The following is a 19,941-nucleotide window of genomic DNA, read 5'->3' on the forward strand; positions in this document are numbered from 1 at the left end:
AAGAAAGAACAGGATCTAATGCCGCACAATCCAATAATACAAAGGACAGGGGTTACCACAGCTCAGGATATTCACAGGCGGGACTACTGTAGGCAGGACGTTGGCGGTGACTCACCTTAAACAGGATAGACAATGAGCTATACAATTCGCCCACCAATACAGATTCATGCCCGCTGCAATATAAAAACGTTAAAGAAACATCCACCCCTGTAATCTGTAATACCAGGACGTATAGAGAGGAACGTGTGAGACAGTCCCCAAAAGAAATAAAAAAGAAAGAGGAGAAGTAAGAGAGAGCCAAGAGAGACAAAGAATAAGAAAGAGGCCCTAGGAACATAAAAGGAAAGAACAGTAGTACCCCTCCCCCCCCTAACCCCCCACCCTGCACCTCTGCCAATGGCTACGGCCTCCCCCTTAACAGCGTGCCTGTCGCCCGGTGTACGGAACCCGAAATATAGAAAGGAGAAATATAAAAGAAGGAAATATAAAAGAGAAAGATATATTGGGGGGTTCACCAGTACAGGCCCCCGGCCCCTCCGCGTAACTTACAGGTATATCCGTTCCGCTGCAGGACAGCCGAGGAACCCATCGACTCAGAATAGCAGTCGCCCCGCCAGCCCCCCCAGTTACCCCCCTGTCAGCATCTGAGGGAAACAATCACTATTTCGTAACCCAGCCCCACCCGGCCATTATCAGAAACATGTCCCAGTCCACACAAAACGTAGCCAACAAAGCACCAAGAGTACAATAGACAAGGATATCCAAAGAAGAGTAGGAGTTCTTCCAATACGCCAGGACACGACACATTTCACAGCGGTTCACAGCCCACAACCGCCTCCCACGCAGCAAGACATAGTCCGGTTCAGGAAGAGTAGGCAGTTCAATTTAAATGGGTTGCGCGACGATGTCTGCCACAAGGGAGAGGGCAATAAGGAAGCCCCACAGTCTCACATCCGATGGAATCCCCGAACACTCCATCAGTCCATGAACCAAGTTCCATTCCGACGATGCCCTTTGTAGCGATCAAGTAGACCCCAGTCACCAACGTCCACTCATCAGCAACGTATAGGGTCCCGTAGAGATACCCATCCGGGACATACCACAGATCGTAGAGGGAGTCACCAGGCAAAGGCACACAGTGAAAATACCGCATCAGGCTCTCTCATACTTCCACTTATGCCGGGGACTAATCGCCATGCGAACCAAACCCACTCGCTGTGCTTCCAAAACACGGGAAGGGGCTTCCGAACTCCACACTCCTTTTGAAATGCGCATCGCCATCGACTCGGGCGGGCAGGGTTCCATGAGGGTATCACTACCAAATGGGGCGCACAGCATTAAAGCCACCAGAGTTCACACTAGAGCCTCCATCATTTGTGCCATCCGGACGTCTCCCCGGTGGCACCCGTTATGATAGCCATCGCAACTGCCCCCCAGAGGTCTCATCTGCGCCATCCAGTGTGTCCGAACGACTCCAAATCGCCATGCAGCAATCGGCCCCGATCCGCCGAATCGCGGGATACAGGCAGCAGCTAGCGGGTCGTACCAATCTCCAGCAGAGAGACACAGAGCAGCGTCACACGTCCACATTTAGCGAGGCAGCGTTCGGGTGGGTGGGGGGGGGGGGCCCGTCCGGCATGAGGGGACGGCACTCAGCAATGGGCGCTAGGATGTTCTTCAGGGCGGGTTCGAGCGCCCCCGCGGGTGACCGTGTTTTCCCGGCCGTTGTTGTTCCACTCACCACCGGCTACAGTATCACGTGAGGTCCCGGCTCCGGGACCCGCGTAGGCCACACCGACCGGGAAGCATATCTTCGTCCCTGAAGCTCGGAGAGCCGCCGGAGCGACTCTCGGTGAAATCGGTCCTTCTCCAACATCCAGGAGAGTGTCGGCAGAGCTGCCCCGACAGCTAGGTCCAGCAGCAAAAAGAGAGAGTCGACGGAGCCGGGAGCCCGGGCGGCCATCTTGGCCGCCGGCCTGGCTCCGCCCCCCTTCCATCCCTTTTTAATAGTCTATTGGAATGCACACTCATTCCTTGGGAACAACTCCTGGAGAGACAAGCACAGGATTTGGTTAAAATGAGATTTTAACTGTAAATTTAGGGAAATTAAATTAATATTTTGAGGTGTGCTAAATCGCTTTTATCTCTATGGGCCATTAATTCTATGTCCGGACCGGAGGCGAGGATTATGCTGTAACTTCCTTTATTCCTACAGCCAGCAGTATTCAACTCCAACAATAACAAAAAAAACTAGCACTCCCAAGGTGCTCTGGGTAGTCCATAATGTCCACCAATCAGCATGCCCCGTCATCCCCGAAGGCGTGTGCTTCCCGGGTCAACTCCTCTTTCTTTCCTGCTGCCACGCAGTTAAGTTTGTTTTCTTGTTTCTCTCAGGCTTTTGGTGTTTAACTATTCGTACTAAAGTGTTCTTAGGCGCTTATAATGTTGTAATGCTTGACTGTTGTTCGGTGCCAGTGTTAACGTTTGTGGGGAGAGTTCCCTTTTTCTCGCACGCGCGTGTGGTTACTCCTCGCGCCGCCTTATCTATTCGGCGGTAGGGGGGGGCACACGCTGCGATACTGTCAGGCGGCTGTTTTTCATCCAAAGGCGGCATTCCGTTGTTGGCGCTGAGGTGCAATTTTCGGATTCGTACGTAGGGGCCGCGGGAGCGTTCGCGGTAAGCTCCGCTCGCGGCCCTATCACCGCTTGCAGTGAGTCTCATCACTGGGGGGCTCATATGTCGTCTCGCTGGTCCGGATCGCTTCCTGTGGTGGGGACCAGCGAGTTCGAGTGCGCCCGTGATTCTAAGACGCAGTGTAAAGCAGCGGAGAGTCTGGGACCTTGACACCTGCTTGCAGGTTGATTATTACTTGAATTGCATTCCACAGCGGACACCCTTTGGGGTCAGACCTTGTCGTGAGGCAATTTGCGGGCAGAGGGCATCCTTGGAAGCTCGCTTGCTGTGGTGAGGGGCAGGCCCAGACACCCTGTGAGTGCAGGGTGAGTCCCCCCCCTTATTCTGACCGGCCGCTGGGCGCCACAAAATAGCGCTTCGCGCCTTCAAAACCTGACTTTCTGGCCCTGTACTAAGGGAGTTGTAGTTTGCATGGACAAAAGTTCCTACTGCACAATGGAGGCAGAGTACGCAGAGGAAGAGACCCTCCAAGTCATTCCTTTGGATGACGAGTTTTGTGAGGCGGTCGATACGTCCATTCATAGGGCAGTAGAGGCGGCAATGAGGCCCTCTGAGCGCCGCATCATGAAATATGCCTATGCTATCCAAGCTGAGCAGCCCCAACGCGCTGAGAAGCGGAAGCTGGCCAAAGGGCCCGACCAAGGGGCGTTTGAGCGTCTGAAAACGGCGTTTCTGGCCAAAACTCGGCGTCTGGAACAAGATTTGACCTCAGAAATCCCAGACGAGTCGCAGTTTGCTGGGGATGAGGATTCGGAGGAGGACTCCCCGGACGAAGCAGGTCTGTCTACCTCATGGTATTCCAACGTCTCCCCACCAGATCCTTCTGCTCGGCCCGAAGGACCCGCGGACATGATGGTCCCTGAGGATCTGGTGCATCCCCGTTCATCCGCTTGGCTTCCATCTCCTAGGGTGACTGCATTCATGGCGAGTTGGCTTCGCAAACCTCTGGAAAAGGAGGTTAGAGCCTGCCTTAGGGCTGAGTGTCCCCGGCCAGTCCTACCAGGCAAGGTGGCCATTACTCCTGAGGTCGACCAAAAGATGGCGACTTTTCTTCAGAAGTACATTAGGGACCCCAAAAAAGGTATCGACAGGTCCTGGAAAAACTGCCAGGACAAGCTCCTGGACTTGACTGGCCCCCTCACGAAGATACTTGATTTAGCGAAGGAAGCCAAAGCTTCGGGGTCTGCCTTGTCTGCTGAACGCATTTCTAATTGGGCTCAACGGGCAATCGTTTTCTTAGGGAACGCAAACTGCGCCCTCTCTACTGAGAGGCGCAGATCCTTCCTACTCAAAGTGGACCCCAAGTTGGGCGACCTAGCCTCTTCGGAGGCGGGCACAGTGGCAGATGGCGGTTTGTTCGGGGAACCTTTTATTAAGGAGTTGATGAAATTTGTCTCTACTTTTACATCACTGGATAAGGCGCAGACTTCAATAAAGGTGTTCCGCCCGTGTGTTTTTGTCAGTGCTGGTCGTGGCAGGGGCCGCTTGGCCTGCAAGTTTTACACGCAAGGCCCGCAGAGAGGCGGAAAGAAGACCACAGATCCAGGACTGCAAGAGTTCTTCCAGTCCCGCCGGGGCTCCCGGGGCAGAGGAGGCAGGGGCCGAGGTCAGCAGCTGGCCGGTTCAGTTGAGTGCCTTTCCTCTGTCACACTTTGGGTGGGGGGCAGGTTGGCTCTTTTCGAGAGCAACTGGAGAACCATTACCTCGGACGCCTGGGTGTTGCAGACTGTAAAGGGCTTTCAGGTAGAGTTTTACGGAACTCCTGTGCAGGACGTTCGGCCCCGACTGCTGTTCTTCGCACAAGACCAAGCCACTCTCATAGACAGGGAGGTGGCGGATCTCTTGCGGAAAGGAGCGATAGTCCCTGCTCCCTTACATCCGCGGGGTTTTCTCAGCAAACATTTTTGTGGTGGACAACACCCCGTCATGAACCTCAAGGAATTCAACCAGTGGCTGGTCTACCGCCATTTCAAGTGGGGATCCATCTCCTGCGCGACTTGCTGCAACCTGGTGATTGGATGGTCCGCTTGGACCTGAAGGACGCGTATCTGACGGTGCCAGTGTTTCACCCCCCCACCGGCGTTTCCTTCAGTTTATTTGGATAGACCAGGTCTACGAGTTTGCAACCCTCCCCTTCGGCCTGTTGTCAGCACCGTGGTGCTTCACTAAGGTTCTCAAACCGGTAGTGGAAACGTTGCGGGGGAAGGGCTTGCGTCTCATCGTCTACTTGGACGATATCCTGTTGTTGGAACAGTGCCCAGAGCGGTTATCCAATCGTCTCATATAGACTACGGAGTTGTTGCAGCATCTGGGATTTGTCATCAACGTCAAAAAATCCCTTCTGGTTCCTTCAAGGCAAGTGACCTTCCTAGGTTTTACCATCGATTTGTTGGCTCGGACCCTAAGCCTCCCTCCCAGAAAGATCGTCAAGATTCGCAGGGAGCTCTGGCGGACTCTGGCACGCTCCTCCACTTCGGCAGATTGCACGTGTGGTGGGCCTCTTGTCCTCGTCCATTCTGGGGATCTTTCCCGGTCTGCTCCAATACAGAGCTCTTCAGCGTCTCAAGGCATCGCACCTCCGCAGAGGGCTCCAGTACTCGGACCAAGTCCCGCTCACGGAGGAGGTGCACAGGGAAATGAGATGGTGGCTCGACCATATGGAAGCCTGGAATGGCAGGGCCATTTTTGGTTGCGACCCCGATTTGGTCAGAGTCCGACGCCAGCAAGCTGGGTTGGGGGGCTCGCTGCGGGGACTCCTCTACAGGAGGAAAATGGTCCGCCGAGGAAGGCCGGTTGCACATCCATTACCTGGAATTGATGGCCGGCTCTTTTGCCATTTGCTGTTGGACCAAGGACAAGGTATCGTGCAATGTCCTGTTGAAAATGGACAACGTCTCGGCGGTGCGTTACATCAACCACCTGGGGGTGGCGAAGTCCAAGGCATTAGCCGATCTGGCCAAGGATCTGTGGACGTTTTGCCTGTCCCACATTATCTCGGTATCGGCGGAGTACCTTCCGGGAGTAGCCAATGTGGTGGCAGATCGGTGCTCCAGGAGTTGGACGGATAAGAGCCTATGGCAGCTTCAACCAGAGGTCTTTCAGCGCCTCTACAACACGTGGGGTCCGTTTTCAGTGGATCTGTTTGCGTCCAGGTTGGACCACCAACTGCCGAGGTTTTACAGTTCGAAGCCAGACCCTTTAGCAGCGGCCACGGACGCCTTCCTGCAGGAGTGGTCCATAGAAGCGGGCTATGCTTTTCCCCCATTCGCAATGATCATGTGATTCACGTTCGCAGGCAGCAAACGAGAGTGGTCTTGATTACCCCGTATTGGAGGTCTCGAGTGTGGTTTCCAGTTCTTCTGGAACTTTTTTGTGATTCTCCAATCCTATTACCCCGAGATCCTTTCCTTCTGAGGGATCCCTAAGGTCTACCCCATCCTCTTCTCCAGCAAGGAAGGATGCCCCTCGTGGCATGGCGGATTTCAGGCATCGCTGGAGAGTCGGCGGATTATCGCAGGATGCTCCGAAGCTGTTATGGGCGGACAGCACCAACAAACGATATAAATCGGCCTGGGATAGATGGGTCGGTTGGTGTGTTCGGAACAACCAGGATCCCATGAAGTGCCAAGTGGTAGCTATCCTCTACTTCTTGGCGTCCCTAGCGTCTCAAGGCCTTGCCTACAGAAAGATTAACTCTTATCGTTCAGCGATTTCTGCAGGACATATACCGGTCCAGGGTCATCCTGTTGGAGAGCATCCAATGGTTTGTAAGTTACTGAGAGGCATTCGCCTGATGCTACCTCCAGAACCCAGGTATTCTTCTCTGTGGGACGTTAACAAGGTCCTTCGTCTGTTCAGGTCTTGGCAGGCCAATAAATACCTGTCCAGGAAAGAATTGTCGGCAAAATTGGCGATGCTTTTATGCCTGGTTTCATGTCGCAGAGTCTCAGATGTTAGAGCTCTGGACATTTCAGGTAGAGTGTATACACCTCAAGGAGTTACCTTCCATATCGTCAGGAGGACGAAGTCGGACTCTAGGATCATTTCTTATCCAGCTTTCGATCATTCCCCTAAGCTCTGTGTGGTTAGATGTCTTAAGGAATATGAAAATATGACTGAGGAGACTCGCCCACCAGGCGAACGTCAATTGTTGCTTTCACTACGTAAGCCCTTCAAAGCGGTTTCACCACCAACAATAGCGCGTTGGATCAGATGGGTGATGCAGGAGGCGGGCATAAATGTCTCGCAGTTTGGAGCCCATTCTGTGCGAGGCGCCATGGCGTCTAAGGCCTGCTCCCTGGGTGCCAGGTTGGAGGATATCCTGAACGCGGCAGACTGGTCATCGGATTCGATGTTTAAGAGGTTCTATTTTAAACCAGTCATGTATCTGGCCTCGCTGGTGGTGGATAAGCTTTGAACAAGCATAATCCTCGCCTCCGGTCCTGACATAGAATGAAAAATTTCCTAGTAACCATGACAAAGTTTCAATTCTATTAAGGACGCGGAGGCGAGGATTATTCCCACCCAGGGCTCTAGCGACCTCCTGTTCCCGCCCGGGATTGATTTTCGTAGCTTGCCTTTCTTTGGGTGAGCGAGGCCTCGTATGGTATAAATATTCTCTTATTTTGGTTGTTTCAAACGCATGCCTTGAGTCATCCTGCTTCTGTTGTTTATTGAATTGTTGCTTATCTTGGACCAGAGAACAGAGTCATGGGCATCTGGATCTTTCTTTCAGGATCTGATGGAGTCAAGAACGAGTGACGAGTTGGACATTGGTTCTGGCCGCAGTCTCGAAAAAGGAGTTGACCCGGGAAGCACTCGCCTTTGGGGGTGACGGGGCATGCTGATTGGTGGACATTATGGACTACCCAGAGCACCTTGGGAGTGCTAGTTTTTTGTTATTGTTGGAGTTGAATACTGCTGGCTGTAGGAATAAAGGAAGTTAGAGCATAATCCTCGCCTCCGCGTCCTTAATAGAATTTAAACTTTCCGTCATGGTTACTAGGAAATTTTTCATTACCAAAGCTATAGAAGAAGAGTTCAGGAAAGGAAGGGTTCCATATCTTCTCGAAGGTTCTCTCCCATTAGGTAAAGAATTCCGGGAAATAGCTTACACATCATATGCATCAGCCCAAGGAAAGCCAGTAGACTCTGCAAGGAACTGAAGCGGTCTCAGTCCGCAAAGAACAAGATGAAGAAATCAACAATTTCCCAAAGTTTCCCACAATGTATTTTATATTTCTCTATTTTCCAGGTGACCCCTCCAGAGTCACCTCATCTGGTCAGTTTGTATAGGGTGATGGCCTTGCAGCATAAAGCTGACTCGTTTTATGGCAAACAGCTTACGTGATGATCACGACCTATCAACTCATCCAAGAATTAAAATTTGGAACAATAGTCTTTTAGTAAAAGCACGAGTAAGTTCAACAGGACAGTTTCTCACAGCAAATATCCCCAAATTAACATAACGGTAGCGAGTAGTCCTAGTATGTGCATGGGAACTCTTTCTATGAAACTGTTTAATCTCACACTGCAAGTTTATGAAGCCTTTCCATGAGAACAGAACAACAAAAGAATAGTAAAGGCTAGCCTAAATTGAAGTTATTTCATGAAATGCACAATATAAATTAATGGAAATATGTATTACATTCTGAAGTTTCTATGGCCTTATCCTTTTCTTCAACTTATGGCACTTCAAAAGCTTTTTAGTTTAATTGAAATTAGCATGTGTAACTATGACACATTACTACATTTTCAAAGTACCAACGTATAAAATCATTTCAAAATATGAAATATTAATATCCTCTTAATTCTCATTAATACATGTATGAAGATCAGTGTTTGTAGCCCGGCAGGATCCCACCCAAAAAATATTTGAAGTGGCGTCAATGCTTTTGGGTTACTCATAGTCCCTAAACAGGGTTTCAGGGACACGGTGTTGATTGGAAAGAAACCCCTTCTGTTCTCTTCAAATACCACACACATAAACTGCGGGAAGATAAAGACACAAACTAAAAAGGTGTTTATTTCAACATGGTCACCCTGTTGCTAAACACATCTACAACATCCACTCATAATACGATGAAAACAGTACAATATCCTGTTGCGAACAAGAGTAAAGTGAACATTGCTACCTTTAATTAAAGTCAACTAAAAAAAAAAAATAACACCGTAAAACCTATTTTTATGCGCTACTTTAGAGAATGGAGTAGAATAATTTGCCTCTAGCTTTTCTTAGGGAGAATTGGCACACTGCATAACCTTTTACAGTAAATCACTGTAATTTACAGGAGTTAGGAAGGCAGTGATACCTGTGAAAAACAAATGTGCGTCGCTTCGGCTCCTCCCGGACTCGAGCTTGATATAGGCTTCCAATAGAAAGTGCAATACAGCGGCATTTCTGGCAGGCAGGATTTTCTCTGGCAGTATCTTGCTTGTGATAATCTGGGGTGAACAACCTCTTCTGACTGGTGGTCAAGTGGCAGTTCTTTTTATACTATATCTTATGTAAGATGTAACTTCCAACATCTCCGTAGGGGTGTTTGATATAAGCAGTGAGCATCAAGATGCTAGTCGAAGGCATTCAATATATATTTTTTTTTAATATATATAAATACGACCATTCTTATTGCACTGTTTTGGTTATTGTTCTCATTTTGACATTCAAATTGAGATGAGGCACTTATTCCAGTCTGATGTTGCATTAGGTGTCTTCATGATGTCTCTATCAAAGTTACATGACACAGGACAGGCGACACTTGTTTCAAAGGCAGGCATGTTGATATTGCAACAAAAAACTGAAATGGAGCCTTGGCCAACTTAAAATGGAGTCTGGCTTTATAATCTGACAGCTGGATTGATATCTAGATCCCTGCTATGGATGTTTGGGCGAGGGTGAACACTGTTCGTGTGTCCGTACTATAACCTAGGCCTGTCTCCTGTTTGGCTTGGAGGGGTGCAGCAAGTGCTACTGTCCGAGGCCTACTGATTTTACTTAAAGTTAGGTGACTCGAGAGGTGGCAGCAGCATACTAGTGTTGTGTTTAGCAGTGATCAATAGTGTGAACATACCGGTGTTACATGTGGTGCCTTGTAAAGTTCAGCTGCTGTGTGATTAACTCATCCTTGGCCTACATGGTGATTGTTTGTAGTTCCAGACCGGTAGTAGGTGTAGAGAACGAAGGGAGAATCTGGATTAGAACGTGTATTATACAAATATCAAAAATGTTACTGTACTGCAACCCTATGCTTACCATCTGAGAACAGAAAATGTGGGTTCCCCTCAACTTATTTAATACGAAGTGTGGATTGAGAGGTTGTTTTTATAGTTGATGGTTGAGTTAGCCTGAATGGGATATGGTGGGTGTAAGTGTATCAAGATTAGTGTCCAGTTCATCAAAGATTGCTCCTTCAATCAAAATGTTCTCCCAATTTGCAATTACTGATGTGTGCTTATAATGAACAAGATAGGATGGCCATTCTCTCAAAAACAGCAGCACACCTCTGCTTGCTAATGGTCAAGGACTGGATTTAACTGTAGAATAAAGGCACTTTCTTGGACTAGATCGCTTGAACATTTCTCACTGTCACCACCCACCAGAAAACTCAGTTTCAACTTCTGTAGTTGACGAAGGTGCTTGCAAGTTCGGTTAATTGGTAGGGAGGGTGTATTATGTTTCATACCTATGCGTTGTAACTGTGTTCAACTTGCTTTATGCAGATGCAAAAGAAGATTCGGTTCTTGATACTTGGTGGCAAGGATACACAAAGTTAACACAAGCCCATGTTTAAAAAACAAAAAAAAGACATGAAAGTGAAATTCATCGGCTTAGGCATATTCTTACACATTATGTTCTTAAGGCTAAGGCCATGCACCATTTCTTCATGCTGTTAGTTGTAGACTTCAAGCGTGGTGTGTGAACTGGGCATTGAGGGTATGTTTTCAATCAGATTCCGCATTACAGGTTTTGTAACCGAAAACTGACATACTATGTCTTTGCACTTGAAGTATTTAGTTTGGGTTTTGGAGATAATTATTTGGGTATACAGTGAGTATGACCTTTCCAGGTGTTCGTATCTGTCCTTGGAAGTAGTTTTTACTCCACTTAACTCTGACCTCAGGAAATTATAGACCTCTTACAGATTTTGTACCCTGCATGAAAGTATAAGTTTATCCCTGCTTGTTTTTGGATGGATATGTTGTAAAGAATTCTCCTTTTTGAATCTGTAATGACCTCTTTCTCTCTTTTGCAGAAGAGGAAGATGGAATCTGGGATAATGGACTTTCCTATGAGTGCCGCACTTTGCTTTTCAAGGCAGTCCACAATCTCCTGGAAAGGTGTTTAATGAACCGTAACTTTGTGCGTATTGGGAAGTGGTTTGTGAAACCCTATGAAAAAGATGAAAAGCCCATCAATAAAAGGTACGTTGATTCGTTTGTTCTCTTCATGGTTCATATATTAAACACAATGGGATGTGCAAGAAAATTTAATCCTATAAATCTATCGTTAATTTGGTAAGCACTTGCAGAATCGATCATTTTATGGCTCCCCTATAAACTCTAGTCTGTTTTCATTTGTTTATTGGAAAGCTGGCTTTTGTTTACGTTGTTTTCAGTTAGGAACTTGAGCCACTTATAGAAAGCCTTTAGAGCGGACATGATTGTTTAAGCTACTTTATGAAAAAGGAAGTCTATGGTAGCAATTTGGTTGCAATAATTTTAGTTTGATAAAAGGATACAGCATTAAACAGACATACCCACCTAAAATTTATCAGAACTGAACGTTTTGAAACTGTTCCTCCTACCCTACCAAGTAAGACTCCACCCCATTCTCTCTCGTTGCGATGTCCTCAGTTCTAACTACCACATTTGGTTGCTGTATTCCATTCTTCGTAAGGCCACATCCTGCCCTTCAAGTCTAGAATATATTCGTTTTTATCTAGAAAAACTAGCCCTCTGTCTCTTTTGGCATGTGCGGCTTCTGTAGTCTTGGTCAAATTAGACCGGGGGTCCCACAATCTCCTAAACAGTACTATGCTCACTTTGGTATATGCCAGTTTATCACGACTCAGTAACTTCTACAGGATAAATCTGACTTCTAGCGCCAATTCCTTACCTTAGAATATCCTCAGGCATCAGACTGGATCCGAAAGATTGAGCAGTTACCCCTGCACACCAGTAGGTGTCGTTCAGCTCTGCGTCTGCTCACTCGTGGCAGAAGTGACGTGAGCGGTACCAATGTAGGTGCTACCCCAGTGCGCTGATGCCAGTTCTTTCCTTTCTCCGCCAGATAGTGCTAAACCGGTCTGAGCGACACCCCCTGCCACTTTTTAACTGGCTACTTTTTCTTCGATGTTTTGCCCCAATTTTTTTTTTACATTTTCTTTTGGGGAGATATTTTCTCCTGGTGTGGGGGTATATTGCCCAAGAAACTAACTGGTTTCGAACCGTATGGGACCTGTCACAGATAAATGTTGGTGATAGACACCCCCCCTACTTGGAGTTGTGGCTCTGCTCCAAATACCACAAACACTCCAAGACCTGCACGGACTGCAGCGCTATGCATCTGAAGACGATGAGAGTGCTCCATCAAGTCGCTTGCTGACCTAATTGGTTGACTCTATGGGACTTTAGGTTTCAATCGCATGGAAGATCCTGGGACTGTTAACATTTCTCGACTGTAGCTGTACTCTAAATCATCGAAAGTTGGGGAAAGTCCCAATCGGGAGAAATCCAAGAAATCAAAGGTTTTCGACTTTGATGTGTCAGTCAGTCTCCCGACAAGCCACTGGATCTTTGGCATACCAGCTGGTAAAACCTGAACCCTGGTTTGCTCCTGGCTACCCCGAATTTTTTTAAATTTTTTAATTTTATTTATTTATTTTCCCCCCAGAGCTTGAGTGACCTCGTATTTGGGTGGCCCGGCCCCTCTGGAGAGCCTTTGGGACCCCCAGATGTGAGAAGTGCCCCTACTGAACCCATGCCAGTGTGTTCGCCCTAGTCGCCAGTCGGGCCTCATTGATCCCTTGCTGGATCCGGAGCAGAGCTGCTGGTGGGACTGACACCTTCCTTTGCACCCACTCTATTCCTAACTCTGCCACATCTGTATTCCTGACCCAGACACTGAGGCGGAGGTGCGTTGTTTGTTTTATAGGACTGGAGAGAGACTAATGGGAGGGGTCTATGGAACAGGACAGCTGGTAAAAGGAACTGGCGGAGGCCAGAGGGTTAGACACCTCATCTGACACTGGCCTGGTCTCCTCCTACTAGGGCTACGGATGAGCGAGTCCCTTCTGCAATGGTGGTGCTCAGGGAGGTGGAGTTCTCCAGTATTGCGGTATCTTTCATAGATTCACATGCCTGAATCATTCCCCGTCGTCGGAGTGGGAGTCCCACGGTACATAAAAATAGCAATATACATGCATATAGAAACCATATTGTAGGTAACCTAGAACTAGGAAGTAAAGTAGCCAGAAATCAAAAGGAAAAAATCTCCACTTTCATGACTCGTCCAAGTCATTATATATAGTCCAAACTACAAGCAAATCAGGCGACAGCACCCTCCAGAATGCTCTTCTCAGAGGCTCAGGCTCAGATTTTCTACCGCACGTCATGTGAAGGGAGTCTCCCTGAGCTCTTCTCAGTTTTTTTCTTTGGTTTCTTCAGGAATTCTTCATTTTATGATTTCTTCTTCAAAGAAATCTCTTTCGACCTTGTGGGAAGCTCCGGCTGTTTTCAGAAGATCCCCACAAGAAGTGTATTTACTGCCTGTATCTTGACCACCAGGTTAGAGACTGTAAGATCTGCAGAACTCTCCCACAAAAGACTGAGGGACAGAGAAGGGTGTCTACTTCTGTGGCTACAGAAGATTAAAGATCAGGACAATCCCTTATCGGATGTTGGGAGTATTGCCTCTGTTCAGACTACTTCTTCTAGAAAGAGAACAGCTGACACAGATTTATCTTCTCCTGGGGCTAAGGTGTCGCAAAAACAGCACCCTTCTAAGAGTGCTGAGCTGCCTCCTACTTCCTTCTACGCCCCCGAGAAAGACTGTGAAGTCTCAGGCTTCAAAACAAGTTTCTGACAGTGATCTACCTCAAACGGGATCCCTCGTCGACTAGCTGGTATGCATCTCGTCACCGAAACCAAAGATGATAATGTCGTCTGCATCATCGCCATCGACGCTGGTATCCATCTCCGTGAAGCCAGTCCCGTTGATGAGGGAGGTGAGATCTACCGTCGATGCTCCGACGACAAATTAAAAGCGCCTCGTCGACGGCTGCCTAGTCGACGCTACAACTGTCTTCATGCACGGCTCTTCAGGTTTGGTCTTCCTCTACGCCAACAACACCCTCTACGGCACCATCTACACAGTTGCCGCCGTCGACAGCAACGCCTTCTTTGCTTCAAAGACGTGGGGCTTCTTTGGAGGCTCTCTCTCTCTCCAATTCACTCCTCCCCTTCTAAGGTTCCTCTTGTGTTACCTGCACAGTTGCTGGATTATGAAGAGGATGATGAAGAATCTGATGAGGGTGATAGATTTCATACTGCCAAGAGCCCTTCTGAGCACTTCATTAAATATCAGGATGTGTATCAAGACGATATCTACCAGGAGACTGTTCCTTCAGCTCCAATTCCTACGGACCAAATGCCTTTGGCTCTTCTAAATAATCTGCAATACATGTTTGGACAATTATTATTTCCGTTTCCCTCCATCTGAATCTGCTTCTTCTATACCACCCACACCTGTTCCTCAATCTTAATCGGCATTGAGGTCGCCCAGACCACATTCTCCAGTACATTCGCATCACTCTCAGGATGCTCACACCACGGATGATGAAAGGGAGGAAGGAGAACTGGATAACAGATCACTCCTTACAGAATGGGACGACAACCAGATACAAACTCCGTCTCCATCTACTTCTGCTCCAGTTGACTCTCCTCCAGTTGACATCGGAGGTATTCATCTTCTCATGGAAAGGGCAACACAACGGTTCCTCCTTCCTATGGAAACAAAAAAGGATGATTGTTTCCTTTACGATTTTAAAGATCAACCGAGGAAGCAAATACGGTCTATTCGGGATGGGAGACGTCTGGACGCTATTGAAAAGAAAGTTTCGACCATGGCAGTAACGACCGCCCGTGCAGCTAATTCACTGGCTACGTTTGGTCGATATGATAGTGATCCAGCGCGAGGGGCAAATTTACATATTCTCCCAATGTCACAGATTCGTAATCGCAACAACTCATTCATACTCGTTCACTGGTGGGGCCCATAACACCAACACACACGTCTCATTCGAATCCGTACACAGGAGAAAAAGCGCTGGACATGTGGGAACCTATCAGGATTAAATTTCTTTATATTATATACATGTGCACCTAATAGAATCCTGACCTTAGCATCAAGGCACTCCACCACTTGGTCGATGGACCAATTAGTTGGACTGGTTGATGGTGAATTAGAACCAGCTAAAACACAAAGCCTAGGAAATCTCATTTTCTGTACTCCAAGAATCCAACTCATTTATTATTAATTCCAGTTTTGGTTATCTAATAATAATTTTCTCTACATTAGTATTTAGGCACTTAAGGTCATAACCTAAATTCAGTTTTTATTTCAAGAAGAAATCGAACCTTTGGTAAATAAGCATAGATGTAGAAAGTGCATTTAATAGTTATCAAATCTCAAACGTTGGTGACCCTCTGATGAAACGGAGAATTATCCGAATTCTCTGCTACAATCTCCGGGACAACTGTCCGACCCTCAGCGATGATCAAACCATCAGATGAAATATCTTCCCGAAAATCAAAGAAACCCAAGGTAAACCATAGAAATCTTAATCAGCTCAATGTAGATCCAACGCCATGAAAGATCAGCCCAAAGAACCACCCCCCTTTAGCAGATGAGGATATTTTATACCCTTTTCCCACTTACTTCAGATCAACATGCAACAATTTAGGGGTAGAGAAATGTTCTGATTGGACAGTCCGGGGTCCATTTGCAATTCTTTCAAAAAGTTCCCAGGGTAAACCGGTTATTCACGAGACTTGGCATAGCAAAGCGCAAATTTTACATTATTCATTTGGTTCACAGGTGAAAGTTCCGAAAGTAACGTTCGGATAACGAGCAAGCATCCTTGTACAGGTTCTCCATTGTCCCCTTGGTGGTTCACACCGTCCATCATTTGGCAACCCTCCACGCTCATATCCTTGACAAGGAACACGGTGCCGCAGAGCTGAGGTCACCCGGAGATCTCCAGAGCCATCCGATTTTGCGCAGAAGTCATCGCGCTCACATGACGGCGGCTTCATAGGACCTCCATTTTAAGTACTAGTAGGCCCGAATGCCAACTTAAGCAAAAACAGACATAACAATAATTTCAAGAGAATTGAAGATTCTAATGTTTATTCCCACTCTAATCCCAATGTATATTAGTATTTACCTAGCTTGTAGCAATATTTAAAGCAATAATACTGACCAATCTGCAGTACTGAAAGCACAGACCATCACAAAAGCAACATAAATCATGCAATTTTCTATTTCACCACAATCTAAAGTCAGGTTGCGTACCATAGCTAATTAGTTCTGCCGTGCAATTAGCATTTTAGTCCCACGTGTATCTGGTGTTTATCAAGGTGTAAATGTTGGTTAGTACTATTTCACTTCAACCTAATTAGTACGAGTTAATTTGAAATGATTATGTAATTATTTTCATGCAAAATAGAGGAGGTATACAAGATTTTGCTTTACCTGCTCCATCAATAGACCGATGTGTTTGGACTTTTCTCCCTACATCGACATGTTGCCTGTGCCCTCCAAGTCTGAGGCGCTCAAGATTCTTCAGGTGAGGGAACGAATCTCGGCTGAGATTATTGATTTGGCTGTGGATGTTGCGTTTACGGGATATTGACAACTGGCAGGTGCCGCAGTCCTGCTGTGACAGGGCTGGCTAAAAGCTACATCATTTCGCCAGGAGGTTCAGGTTAAAATCTATGCCTTTTGACGGTGAGTCTGTTTGGTCAGCATGTTGACGAGGCCCTCCAGGCCATTAAAAAGGATACCGAGACAGCAAGATCCCTCGGTACTCTTCAATTTCGGAAACCGCCTTTTCGTGGCGCTAGAGGCCGTGGATCCTTCTCTGGTCGAGGAGGATATAATCAGCAACGACAATACCAGTCCTATCCGAGTAATCAGCGTCAACAATCCTTTAGGCAACCGCCAACTACCTCCTTATTCACAAAACAGAAGAAAGTCTTCCTACCGCGGATGTGATGCGTCTAAAAAGCAGCGACAACTGCCACCTGCTCTACCACTTACCCCTTTAAAAGTTGGAGGAAGAATCTCCTGTTTTTACTTAAACTGGTCAGCTATAACAGACAAATGGGTCTTGGACATTGTGGCCAGAGGTCATGTTCTAGAATTTGTACAACTTTCTCCGAATTCTCCTCCCAAAGGAGCACCTCCAGCTCACCTCACAGCTTTTTTTCCCAAATAAATTTGATGTTCCGAAAAGGAGCGTTCGAAGTAGTTCCTCAGTTGCAAAGAGGAACCGGTTTCTATTCCAGATTTTTTCTAATAAAAAAAAAATCTGGAGAATGGCGCCCCATATTAGATCTTCGCTCCCTCAACAAATATCTAATAGTTATCCTTCCGGATGCTGACTCTTCAAGAAACTCCTCACTGCGGGGGATCACATGACCACCCTCTACCTCCAAGACGCTTATTTTCATGTACCAATTCTCCCCAGACACACAGTTCTTGAGTTTCAGAGTGGCTGGCAGGGACTTTCAGTTCTTCCTTTCGTACTACGTTCTGCGCCCCGTGTCTTTACCAAGGTCCTAGCACCGGTGGCAGCACAAATTCGACTGGAGGGAATTCAAATCTTTCCTTATCTAGACGATTGCCTTATCGAGGCAAATTCTTTGACAGGCACAAATGCACATACTCAGATGTCTGTCTCATTTCCAATCTCTGGGCCTTTCTGTCAATTTCGACAAGTCTCGCCTCTGCCCATCACAAAGGAGAACGTTCTTGGGAGCCACCATAGACACTCTGCTGACACAAGCCTTTGTCTCAAACGAAAGGCAACTGAAACTTTGCAAACTTGCCCAACTGTTGCGATCAAGAAAGTACGTTTCAGTCCGGCAGTTCAAGTCACTTCTGGGGATGCTTTCATCTTGCATTCCCCTGGTCCCCAACTGCCGTCTCAAGATGAGACCTCTGCAAGAGGAGCTCAGCAAACAGTGGTTACAGGTTTCGGGATCCTTCGACGATCACATCCACATCAATTCTCGGATTCGGGAAGCTTTACGCTGGTGGACTTGCAAAAAGAACGTGACCGCAGGCTACTCATTGCTAGTGGAAGCTCCAAGTTTCGTCATCACCACGGACGCCTCCCTCGAAGGATGGGGAGCGCACCTGCAAGGACTCACCGTCTGCAGCAAATGGGATGCTCAACAACAGACTTGGCATATCAACCTTAGAGTTGCTAGCTGTCTAACTAGCCCTAAAGTCTTTTTGCACCATCATTCTCGGAGCATCGGTGTTGATCCGAACGGACAACACGACAAGTATGCATTACTTGAACAAACAAGGAGGGACAAGATCCGTTTTACTGTCTCTGCAAGCCCAGCAAATTTGGGATTGGGCGATCCAACATTGGATAAGTCTAACCGCAATCCATGTCCCGGGAGTTTCCCAACGTCCTTGCGGATTCCCTCAGCAGGTCGACCGTTTCCAATCACGAGTGGGAGCTTCATCAACCAACTTTTGGATTGTATTTTTCAGAAGTGGGGTTGACCCGATATGGACTTGTTCGCAACCAGTCAGAACCGCAAATGCCCATCCTTCGCAAGCTGGCTTCCCCACAAAGGATTGTGCAGGAATGAGTCATGAACTGGTCGCGGATTTATGCCTACGCTTTTCCACCGATACCGTTGGTTCCCAGGGTTCTCCGGAAAATGAAGGAGCCTCGTTGCCTAATACTCATAGCTCCCAGGTGGCCTCGCCAGTTCTGGTTCACCGAACTTCTCCTTCTCTCCGAAGGCGATCTTATTCAGTTGCAACCAATACCGAACCTTCTATCCATTCAGAACTGACAGATCTGCCACCCGGATCCTGCATCTCTGCACTTAAAAGCCTGGCGCCTGAGCACCTTGAATTTGCTCACTTAAACATTCCTTCGGACTGTAGGGAAGTCTTGGCCAATGTTAGAGTGCCTTCCACAATAAAGACTGTGAGAAGTTGGCCTGATGTATGATGTCACTAGTTATAGTGTACACCTTATATCAGTCCAAATACCCTTATGGTGATTGGTTGTAAAGTCAACCTTATAGACCAGCTATCCTAGTGGTAGCATGGACAAGAGCAGTCTTAGGCTAAACTCTGAATGGCATGTGAAGCCAGCTGTGATACCATATATAATCCCTTGAATACCAAATGAAAGGACACCACAACAGATATATATATAAAATAAAGTGTATTTATTCTAGTCAAACCCTCAGCACTCTTTATGAGTTTAGAGGTAAGTACAACACAGTCTTATTTAAGCATACATTAAGTCACACAGGTAAGTAATACAGTTAGGCCCTAGGGGCCACGCAAACCATATACTAAGTAAGTGGTATAAGGACCACTGTCACGGAAATAGAATAGGCCTAGGGAATCGCTGGGGCTACACTACACTAGCTTTAGTTAGGAAGTGGGAGGCCCACGGGATTCGTGTGCAGAGTGGAAACACTCACGCGTAATGCGTAAAAGTCACTAGCAATAGTACAGTTTAGAAAACGATCGATTTAGGACACTTCCAGAGTAGCTAGGAAGTCGAGACTGGAAAACTAGACACTAGGATAGTCACTATCCTGATGAGCACCGGAGTACCCAAGTTACCTAGCCCACAGGCTGCGGGTGCATGGGGGTGAAGTTGCGTCGGTTTTCGTCGTCGACTCCTATGGATGCCTGAAGAAAGATGCTGACAGGCAGTCAGTGAAGAGTGTCCGGTGGATCCCAAGGCTGGGATCAAGAAGAGAGGAGACCTGCAAGCAGAAGGGACAGAGTCAAGGTCACTAGCCAGTGACCACGTGGAACCAGGAAGGAACCAGATGTCGTGAAGATTGCAGGTGAAGGTGAAGCTTGTCGCTGCAGCCAGGAGGACCAGGAAGCGTCGAGGACGACAAGGACCAGGAGGCGAACTGTCCCACGAAGGCTCTTGCTGTCGGCGGCGTCGAAGTTGGACTAGGACTCA

The 19,941-nt window shown here is 47.4% G+C and overlaps 1 protein-coding gene across 1 annotated transcript in view; it reads left to right on the forward strand.

Annotated features, from left to right (window-relative positions):
- The window catches only part of MED13 (mediator complex subunit 13), a 1,552,815-nt gene that overhangs the window by 83,121 nt on the left and 1,449,753 nt on the right, over positions 1 to 19,941 (forward strand). The window contains exon 3 of the mRNA XM_085649419.1: positions 10,948 to 11,116. Coding sequence (XP_085505545.1) covers positions 10,948 to 11,116 — 169 coding nt within the window. The remainder of the gene's footprint in view (positions 1 to 10,947; positions 11,117 to 19,941) is intronic.

This window comes from Triturus cristatus, chromosome 3_2 (genome assembly GCF_964204655.1).
Source record: "Triturus cristatus chromosome 3_2, aTriCri1.1, whole genome shotgun sequence".
Lineage (NCBI taxonomy): Eukaryota > Metazoa > Chordata > Amphibia > Caudata > Salamandridae > Triturus > Triturus cristatus.